The sequence below is a fragment of the Pinus tabuliformis genome, chromosome 9 (genome assembly GCF_031772625.1).
Source record: "Pinus tabuliformis cultivar Carrire ecotype Pingquan chromosome 9, CPIR1, whole genome shotgun sequence".
Lineage (NCBI taxonomy): Eukaryota > Viridiplantae > Streptophyta > Pinopsida > Pinales > Pinaceae > Pinus > Pinus tabuliformis.
Genome location: NC_142307.1, coordinates 612,176,225 through 612,187,432, shown reverse-complemented (window position 1 = coordinate 612,187,432; position 11,208 = coordinate 612,176,225). Strand labels below are relative to the sequence as shown.

Below are 11,208 nucleotides of genomic sequence, written 5' to 3'. Positions count from 1 at the left end.
TGCCCGACAATAATATATTATAACAATTCTTCAATAATACATCATCAAGTATACTTGGAAAAACTCCAAGTCTATACTTAGAAATATTTACAACCAAGGCATAGACAACCTTTACAACACATGTGCCAACCTCATACGGTAGGAGGGTGCTCACCCGAGACACCAAGAACTCCTCCTTTAAGTTCTACACACAATCACCTCAAAACTGCACTCTTTCAACCTACGACCAGCTCCTGGTAAATCTGTGCACTCCTTCTTGAGCGCATGAGTTATGCGCACTTAACTGCACCCTTTTACCCCTGCTCCAAGTGTAGAAGAGATATGCGAGTTGCTTGTGTTCAAATGAGGCTCTGCGTTCACTAATATATACGCTAGCCTGCTCAAGTGTAAGGGGTGTCCAGCCTTAAGGCCGACCCCCTAAACTCTGTCATAACGCCCACACAATACTAAAGTATATGTCGGCTTTGCTCCATCGTGCAAGCCTCTCCAATCGTGGTATAAACCTTTCGCTCCAATTCATTTTCGCACTAAGTGTCGTGCTCTCTTCATAAGTATCGTCGCACTTAGCTCCAAACGTCGCATAAGGTTCGGATGATCGTCGCATAAGAGCGCCCGCCCGTCGCACTGTCCGCCCGCTCGTCGTGCAAGGAGCGCCCGCCCGTCGCGTTAACCGCCCGCTCGTCGCACCCGTGTGCGCCCGCCGTGCCGCGCGCCCGTTGTTCGCCTGCCCGAGTCGCGAAGGCCTTACATCCTCCTCCACCTGAAATCATTGTCATCCTCGACAACATACCATCTCGGTAGCTCTCCACCAAGATCATCATCAACCATGATGTCGACTCCTCCACATAAGGCAACCATCTCTGCAACATATGTAGAATCCCATCTCCATCATACTTCCACCTTAGCAACCAACTATCACCAAGATTCTCCATACTAATGTATGTCATATATCAGATGTTCATGATCACCTTGTCACAATCTCCTCATGCTGCTCTCCACCATGGAAGGTTGATCCCTCCAACTCAAGCTACATGTCCACCGCAACAATGTGTCAACTCCATCATATCATCATCACCATGTGCAAAAACTGCCCATGCTATGTCAACAAGTGCTAACACACCTCAATCATGTGTCAACATCTCATCTCAACAATATATCAGTAGTCTTCTTGATCCATATGTCATCATCATGTGAACCTTTGTCATGATACTCCAGCATAATGCCAACACATCTCTGTACACTTCGCGACCCCATGTCTGAACTAGTTGGGTAGCTAATCCAACCATCACGCTCAATCCATGAGAGTGAACATCCTCATGTCCTCATCAACTGTTCCTCAAACATCTGCCACATCCTCGACTCATCAAGAATCCATCTCTACAATCCATGCTCAGGTCCATGGAAACTCCATCCATCTGAAACATGTCATGATGCTTGATGCCAAGCCATCTCTGCACCATCAATCACACCTACTCAAACATGTTTAAGGACTCACTGCCATGAGTAGCTAACAATGAGCCCCATCTTCTTTTTTCATCTAAGAAGATGTAGAGGGAGTAGAGCCTGAAGGCTCTCCCTCACTAATCAACTCAATCCATCTATCAGGATCCTCAATCTCCATCCTTTGTAGATATGCCTCCCGGTCTTCCTTCTGGACATCCGGTCTCACATACACCTCATCAACATCATCATCGTCCTCCACCAGCTCTAGCCTTCTTGACAAATCCAAGATGCTATCCGAAAGTGATCTAATGACCAATGACTGCTCCACAAGCTTTGCCTCAATAGTGGACAACCGCTTGTTCACCTTCTCCTTATCCTCCATTTGCATTCCTCCTAATTTATGATCAGGTTTTGTCACACCAATGGTTGGAACACCAATGGGTACATCTTCCCTTCCATCATAAATGTAGAGTTTCCTCAAATGTGGTACAACCATAGCCTCAAATTGTTTCATGAATTCCATCCCCAATACAGCTTCATAGTCATCAATCCGCACTATAGTGAAGTCCACCTTCCCGGTCCATTCACCAAGTGTTGTGTCCACCTTCTTAGCTATACCAAGAATCCCCATAGGAGGAGAATTCACTGTCTTGATTTGTGCCTTCACCAGTACAAACTTCAGTCCAATTCTTCTCACAGTATCTTCACTCATGAAGTTGTGAGAAGCCCCACTATCCACCATAGTGAGTACATCAGCACCTCCAACCTTCATCTGAACATACTCCAATCTGTTTCTTTCAGGATCTCTTGTCTCATAATCCTCATCAACCACTGCCTCTGAAGTAGCACTCGGGCTCCCTTCACTTGTAGCTCCATTGTGAAGATTAGTAGAAGAGTCTTCCACTAAGTGTCTCCCTGTTCGTGAGGCCCTCTCCTCACTTTCTTCATTCTTTCCATCGGATTCAACCTTTCTCTTTAAGGCTTTGAGATGCCTTACCTCAAGAGCTAGGTAATCCCAATTTTTCTGATTCAATTCATGTCTTATCTCTAGTTCCTTGAATTCTTCTTCAAGCAAGACCACCTCCTTTGCAAGTCGAGAGGCTTCTTCCTCATTCTGATCAGAAACCCCTTCTTTAGCCAAGGCACGAAGAGCAATCCTTGTTTCAAACAATCTTTTGCTACAATCTGCAAATCCTTGTTTTACTTCCCTTGACTCTTCAAGTAGGTCTTCTTCAAATTATTCAAAGGTAGCATAACCCAATCTCTGCAAGATAGCCATTTTCACCAAGTCACCTGCAATTAGAACCAACCCTTGTTCCACTTCGTGTGAAACGGTTTCCTTCACCTGCAGTACCTTGTCACGAGCAAACCTTGCTCTGATATCACCTTCACTTCGGTGAAGGTGTGTAGCAGCCACAACCTTCAATATCTGGATCAGCTGCTCTGATACCACCTGTCACGATAGTGCAATGGGATCAGCACCTTATCATCAACACGAGCAACCTTGCTCTGATACCAACTGTCACGCCCCCAAGCCTATGGTAGTCTTTCAACCGTGTCGGCGAGGTGCGGCACCACCGAACACTTTCTTTTTAACAATACTCGTGCACATGGACTACGCCTAATTCACTTGTCCTTACTTAGTTTGTGTTTCGCAACCAAGTAAAATGCATTTATCCTTTATACTTAATGAAGCCCATACTCATTCATTATCCAAATGCAATTAACCAAGAACAATAACAATTGCACACAAGTATAAAGGGAGGGGCAACTCCCGAACAAGTCTGCCCGACAATAATATATTATAACAGTTCTTCAATAATACATCATCAAGTATACATGGCAAAACTCCAAGTCTATACTTATAAATATTTACAACCAAGGCATAGACAGCCTTTACAACACATGTGCCAACCTCATACGGTAGGAGGGTGCTCACCCGAGACACCAAGAACTCCTCCTTTAAGTTCTGCACACAATCACCTCAAAACCACACTCTTTCAACCTACGACCAGCTCCTGGTAAATCTGCGCACTCCTTCTTGAGCGCATGAGTTATGCGCACTTAACTGCGCCCTTTTACCCCTGCTCCAAGTGTAGAAGAGATATGCGCGTTGCTTGTGTTCAAATGAGGCTCTGCGTTCACTAATATATACGCTAGCCTACTCAAGTGTAAGGGGTGTCCAGCCTTAAGACCGACCCCCTAAACTCTGTCATGACACCCACACAATACTAAAGTATATGTCGGCTTTGCTCCATCATGCAAGCCTCTCCAATCGTGGTATAAACCTTTCGCTCCAATTCATTTTAGCACTAAGTTTCGTGCTCTCTTCATAAGTATCGTCGCACTTAGCTCCAAACGTCGCATAAGGTTCGGATGATCGTCGCATAAGAACGCCCACCCGTCGCACTGTCCGCCCGCTCGTCGTGCACGGAGCGCCCGCTCGTCGTGCAAGGAGCGCCCGCCCGTCGCGTTAACCGCCCGCTCGTGGCATCTGTGTGTGCCCGTCGTGCCGCGCGCCCATCGCTCGCCTGCCCGAGTTGCGAAGGCCTTACACTCCTCCACCTGAAATCGTTGTCGTCCTCGACAACATACCATCTCGGTAGCTCTCCCCCAAGATCATCATCAACCATGATGTCAACTCCTCCACATAAGGCAATCATCCCTGCAACATATGTAGAATCCCATCTTCATCATGCTCCATCTTAGCAACCAACTGTCACCAAGATACTCCATACTAATGTATGTCATATATCAGATGTCCATGACCACCTTGCCACAATTTCCCCATGCTGCTCTCCACCATGGAAGGTTGATCCCTCCAACTCAAGCTACATGTCCACCGCAACAATGTGTCAACTCCATCATATCATCATCACCATGTGCAAAACTGCCCATGCTATGTCAACAAGTGCTAACACACCTCAACCATGTGTCAACATCTCATCTCAACAATATATCAGTAGTCATCTCAATCCATGATGATCAATCATCATGTGTCGTCCCCATGTGAACTGCTACCATGATACCCCAACACAATGCCAACATATCTTTGTACACTACTAGTCCCCATGTTTGAAATAGTCGGGTGATCAGTCCAACTGTCACGCTCAAACTATGAGAATGCACATCCTCATGTCACCATTAGTCGGTTCTCAAAACAAACTGCCACATCCTGAACTCGATCAAGAATCCATCCATGTAAGTAAACCCATGCTTAGGTCCATGAAGTAGTCCTCATCTCATCTGCAACATGCTCCATATAGCCAACCTGATGTCCATGACTCTAGTTGTCCATGATGTCCAACTCATGTAGACTCCATCTCAACCTTTGGTCATTTGCACCCAATTTCTCACCTGTCATAAAGAAGCCTCCTTCAAGGCCCCTTGTAAAGTTGATGTGGTTCCTCCCTACCAAGGCCTCCACACCAACCTTCCTCCAAGGTTATCTATAGAGAAAGGAGGGCCAAGAAGTTTCCTCCCTGACTCTCATCTACCCATGTGTTAGATTGATGTTGTGTCCTCAAGTATCTATGCACAGCCTCAATCTCTTCACATGTACATCCAAGCTCACCTAACTTGTTCTTTGTCAATTGAAAGTCATATATGCCCATAGCATACCTGCAAAAGTCCACTATCCCAGCAGGATCTCTACCCTCATAACCCTCATCAACCACTGCCTCTGAAGTAGCACTTGGGCTCCCTTCACTTGCAACTCCATTGTGAAGATCATCAGTAGAAGATACTCCTACCAAGTGTTTCCATGTTTGTGAGGTTCTCTCCTCACTTCCTTCATTCTTTCTCCCAGCTCTTGCAACGAAGTCAACAAGCTTCCTTTCCTTCATTATTTGAACCACACTCCCAAGTCCTCTTTGCTCCACATCCTCATGCTTCACATTCGGATCTTTGGGATACAAAGTCATAGAAGCCATCCTTGGTCTATACCCCAAGCAACTCCTTCTATTCATCGGTACCATCATGTTCTTCCCTCCAGCTGTGATCAAGAGAATGTCCCGGCTCACCATTGGTATGGCTTGTGCAAGCTCCATAAAGTCCAGCCCCAACACCATAGAATGATCATCCATGTCCACAACTCTCAAGTCCAACTTCCCGAACCATGATCCTACTTTCACCTGAGTGTCCTTCAACACACCATCAATAGCTCTAATGGAAGAGTTAACTGCTTTGAAAGCACTACATTCCCTCTCCATCTTTGCTTTCTTCCCAAAAGACTTTGCTGCCTTCCTGCTCACGAAGCTATGAGTAGCCCCCGTATCTACCAAAGCTGCAAATCTCTTGCCCTTCACGGTTACCTACACAAAACTTAGCTTCAAGGAACCATCTTCCTTTATCGGTTTTGTTTTGTGCCTTATCTCAGCAACCTTCTTCAAGAATTCGGCCTCAGAAGTGTCAATAGGCTTATGCTCCTTCTTGACATTCCTCTTAAGGTACCTTACTTCCTTGTTTGGTTCTTCTAGGGAACTCGGCCTTGGCCTAGCTTGACTTACTTCAAGCTTTCCCTCTACCGTGTTCTGCTCAAGTCCACCAACCAAGTGTCCATCGACCAAGTTCATGGAACTAAACTTCCGAATGTCCTCTGGATGCTCTCGGTAGTGAGTTCCCAACCTGTCAATGTAGTCGAGCTCTTCCTGCTCAATCACAACAACCTTCTTACCAAGAAGCTTCTTCTTTATCTCTTCCTCAATCTGCTTGATTTCCTTGGCACTTTCCTTCCTCAATCGGGCTCTTTCATCAAAGAGCTCTTGAAGACCAAGTCCACTTCGTTGGATCTCCCCATCAAGTTCATTGAGTTCAACATCTGTCGTACTCCCGCATTGGCTCCTGAGTTCTTCAAGTTCTCTCCTGAGTTTCGAACAGCTCTCTCGAATCTTCATGTTCTCAGCTTGCATCGCAACCCAATTAGAACTCCATCGACTCATGTGTTCCAATACTTCGTACCGGAGAGCCTTAACCGCATTATGGCTGGATTCACCCTCATCCACCATTACTGCCTTTTCAGCCTTCTCCATATTCACCAAGCCACCTGCAAATAGAACCAACCCTTGTTCCACTTCGTGTGAAACGGTTTCCTTCACCTGCAAGCACCTTGTCACGAGCAACCCTACTCACCAGCTCTAGACCGAGCTCTGATACCAACTTCACTTCGGTGAAGTTGTGTAGCAGCTTCAATATCCGGATCAGCTGCTCTGATACCAACTGTCAAGTTGTGTATCAGCTTCAAACCTTTACGAGCAAACCTTGCTCTGATACCAACTTTACTTCGGTGAAGTTGTGTAGCAGCTTCAACACCCTGTGAACCTGCTCTGATACCAACTTCACTTCGGTGAAGTTGTGTAGCAGCTTCAACACCCTGTGAACCTACTCTAATACCAACTGTCACACCCCCAAGCCTACGGTAGTCTTTCAACCGTGCCGGCGAGGTGCGGCACCACCGAACACTTTCTTTTTAACAATAATCGTGCACATGGACTACGCCTAATTCACTTGTCCTTACTTAGTTTGTGTTTCGCAACCAAGTAAAATGCATTTATCCTTTATATTTAATGAAGCCCATACTCATTCATTATCCAAATGCAATTAACCAAGAACATCAACAATTGCAAACAAGTATAAAGGGAGGGGCAACTCCCGAACAGTCTGCCCAACAATAATATATTATAACAGTTCTTCAATAATACATCATCAAGTATACTTGGCAAAGCTCCAAGTCTATACTTAGAATAATTTACAATCAAGGCATAGACAGCCTTTACAATACATGTGCCAACCTCATACGGTAGGAGGGTGCTCACCCGAGACACCAAGAACTCCTCCTTTAAGTTCTGCACACAATCACCTCAAAACCGCACTCTTTCAACCTACGACCAGCTCCCGGTAAATCTGCGCACTCCTTCTTGAGCACATGAGTTATGCGCACTTAACTGCGCCCTTTTACCCCTGCTCCAAGTGTAGAAGAGATATGCGAGTTGCTTGTGTTCAAATGAGGCTCTGCGTTCACTAATATATACGCTAGCCTGCTCAAGTGTAAGGGGTGTCCAACCTTAAGGCCGACCCCCTAAACTCTGTCATAATGCCCACACAATACTAAAGTATATGTCGACTTTGCTCCATCGTGCAAGCCTCTCCAATCCTGGTATAAACCTTTCGCTCCAATTCATTTTCGCACTAAGTGTCGTTCTTTCATAAATATCATCTCACTTAGCTCCAAACGTCGCATATTATTGTCGCATGAGGTTCGGATGACCGTCGCATAAGAGCGCCCGCCCATCGCACTGTCCGCCCGCTCGTCGTGCACAGAGCGCCCGCTCGTCGTGCAAGGAGCGCCCGCCCGTCGCTCGCCTGCCCGAGTCGCGAAGGCCTTACACCCCCCCTCGTGCAGGCACCACCCGGGCCGCCCGCGCCCTCGCCCAGCAGGCAGGCCGATTCTGGGAATCGCCCTGCCTGCCGGGCGAGGGCGCGGGCGGCCCGGGTGGCGCCTACACGAGGGCACCGGCAAGGGCACGGGCGGCGCGCCTGCACAAGGGCGCCCCCTCGTGCAGGCACCACCCGGGCCGCCCGCGCTCTCGCCCGGCAGGCAGGGCGATTTCGGGAATCGCCCTGCCTGCCGGGCGAGGGTGCGGGCGGCCCCGGTGGCGCCTGCACGAGGGCGCCGGAATTTCCCTGCCTGCCGGGCGAGGGTGCGAGCAGCCCGGGTGGCGCCTGCACGAGGGCGCCGGAATCGGCCTGCCTGTCGGGCGAGGGCGCGGGCGGCCCGGGTGGTGCCTGCACGAGGGCGTCCCCTCGTGCAGGCGCCACCCGGGCCGCCGCGCCTGCAAGAGGGGGGGCGCCCTCGTGCAGGCGCCACCCGGGCCGCCTGCGCCCTCGCCCTGCAGGCAGGGCGATTCCCGGAATCGCCCTGCCTGCCGGGTGAGGGCGCGGGTGGCCCGGGTGGCGCCTGCACGAGGGGGAGCGCCCTCGTGCAGGCGCCACCCGGGCCGCCCACGCCCTCGCCCGGCAGGCAGGGCGATTCCCGGAATCGCCCTGCCTGCCGTTCGAGGGCGCGGGCGGCCCGGGTGGCACCTGCACGAGGGGGTGCCCTCGTGCGGGCGGCCCGGGTGGCGCCTGCACGAGGGGGTGCCCTCGTGCAGGCGCCACCCGGGCCGCCCGCGCCCTCACCCGGCAGGCAGGGCGATTCCCGTAATCGCCCTGCCTGACGGGCGAGGGCGCGGGCGGCCCGGGTGGCACCTGCACGAGGGGGGGGGCGCCCTCGTGCAGGCGCCACCCGGGCCGCCCTCACCCTCGCTCAGCAGGCAGGGCGATTCCGGGACTCGCCCTTCCTGCCGGGCGAGGGCGCGGGCGGCCCGGGTGGCGCCTGCACGAGGGGCCGCCCACCCAATTCAATGAACGCCATAGAAGAAGTTTATAGAATAGCAAGAGCGCAGTCCATTATTGCTCTGGGTTCGACAGTTCCAGGTTACTGGTTCACAGTCGCATTCATTGACCGCCTGGGTAGGTTTAAAATTCAGCTGTTGGGATTTTTCCTGACGACGGTCCTCATGTTCGCGATTGCTATTCCATACAACCATTGGAGGGGCACCCCATGTGAGAGCGGCTTCTGCGGCGGAAATCACGTAGCATTCGTGATACTTTATGCCCTCACCTTCTTCTTTGCAAACTTCGGTCCAAACTCCACCACCTTCATTGTGCCCGCGGAAATCTTCCCTGCGAGGCTTCGTTCCACATGCCACGGCATTTCGGCGGCAGTGGGTAAATCTGGAGCCATCATCGGAGTCTTCGGTTTTATCTACGCTTCTCAGAGCACTCAAGCTGCCCTAGTGGACAAAGGCTACCAGCCGGGTATTGGCATGAGAAATTCTCTGATTCTCGTAGGAGTATCAGACGCCCTGGGTTTCCTTTTCACTTTCCTTGTCCCTGAAACAAAAGGCAAATCCCTAGAGGAGCTCTCCGGCGAGAACGATGAAGAGCAAGCAAACTAGCTCGAACTTTCTCAACCCGCAAGCAGAACTGCACCAATAGCATAGCTGGAAATCTGAATTTGCTGGAACAAAGTTCGCGATAAATAATTTTAATAGCGACTACAATAAGCTAATCTAGTCTTCTATAGCACGATTGTAATTTATATCCTTATTTGGACATCTACTCGTGGTAATATAATTCATATGCTTATTTGGACTTTACTGTCCATATAGAACTACTAGATGAGCATTTCAGCTTTTTGTGTGTCATAATTTCCAGTTCCGGTCCGTATTATGTGCGTTATTTTACAGGTTATATGTAAGTGTGATCGTTCCATAAGGTTATTCACTTTGTTAGGCGTGCAAATATTTCCTTGTATGGGAATAATAAGCTCATCTGAATGTTTTATGTTTGGTGATTTGTACTCCAGATAACTCATAAAATTAAGGGTCTCCATTCTTTAATGCCATGAGATTGCATATTAGTTGGACGCTCTGTGTGCACATAATTTTACAAACTAAATATTCGTGACATTGGTGGAGAGTAGATCAGGTTCCGTCGAACCAGGCAACTCTTTAGCGTCTCCGGAATTCAGTTACACGTTTTTTATTTTTTATATATTTTTTAATGTAGAAACAGATTTAGCATTTTGAAAATTTATGAGGATGCATTTCAGATTCAAAATTTGGAGAAATAAAAAAATAAAAAAACAACGGCAAATTAAACTATATCAATAAATCCAATTAATATTTTACAAGTTAGGAGTTAGGCATTGTTTTCTGAAATAAACTCCATATGACTCCGGACACAGATCTGCTCTCTCCGATAATTTCATGTCTCTGTTAACATTGTCTTATGAAGCAACTACTTCATGATTATATCTCGTTTCATCGAGAGAGCAGTCTACACAGGCGTTTTGGTTGGCTGAATTTTGTGGTGAAATGGATTTCTAGGTTTATACTCATTCAAATAACTGGATGTTACAATTTTAACTTGTAATTTTCACAAATCATAAAAAATTCTACTGCATTTGTAAACACATCCACGTAGAAATGTAAAATTCTTTTGCAATACAAATAACATAGAGGAAACTGCATTCCAACTAATAGTGTTCACGGGTGGACTGAAAATAATTGGCTTACTCATTAGCAGTAAATGCGCGGGACTGTATATGGCCCCTAAGACCAGGGGACAGTTATCCAATAATGAGCCTATACAGCCAGGCTTATTTACTGCCCATTAACAGGCCAGTTATTTGTTGCGGCCACGCGTAAGTGTTCGACTCAACAACCATTTAGCGCGTGGAAAATACCATTAACGTGGCTTAGCTTTATGTACTTGGAGAACGCTTTAACCGCCTTTTCGATACCTTGAACTAAAAGTACTCTGGCAAAACAATGTTTAACAACTTACAGTGCTCTGCGATGTTCGGTTGTGGGCAGGAGCGACAAATAAAGTGGGGCCAATAAAGCACTCTGTACAGAGTGTGGGGATTGATAAGTTAACTAGTATTTTTACGAAGGGACTTTTTGGATTTTTATTTAGCCGAATGATTTTTTTTTATTTGAAAAAAATAATGATGGTTGAATTTGTAAAATTTAGTATTTAAGGTATTATTACAGTAAGGGTATTGTTAAGATATTTATTTATTTATTTATTTATTTTTGGGTAAAATAGATATTTTGTTTTAAAAGGGCATTTTTAATTTTAATTATTTTATATTAAAATTTAATATCAATTAAATTGTTTTAAATATAAGATTTAAGACAAAAATATTTTGAAACAAAA

At 47.3% G+C, this 11,208-nt stretch overlaps 1 protein-coding gene across 1 annotated transcript; it reads left to right on the top strand.

The window, feature by feature from the left end:
- The first annotated feature begins 8,843 nt into the window (after positions 1-8,843).
- On the top strand, positions 8,844-9,440 carry LOC149150085 (inorganic phosphate transporter 1-1-like). The gene has a single exon (XM_089442693.1). The coding sequence runs from the start codon at positions 8,844-8,846 to the stop codon at positions 9,438-9,440; it is 597 nt and encodes a 198-aa protein (XP_089298819.1).
- The last annotated feature ends 1,768 nt before the right edge of the window (positions 9,441-11,208 follow it).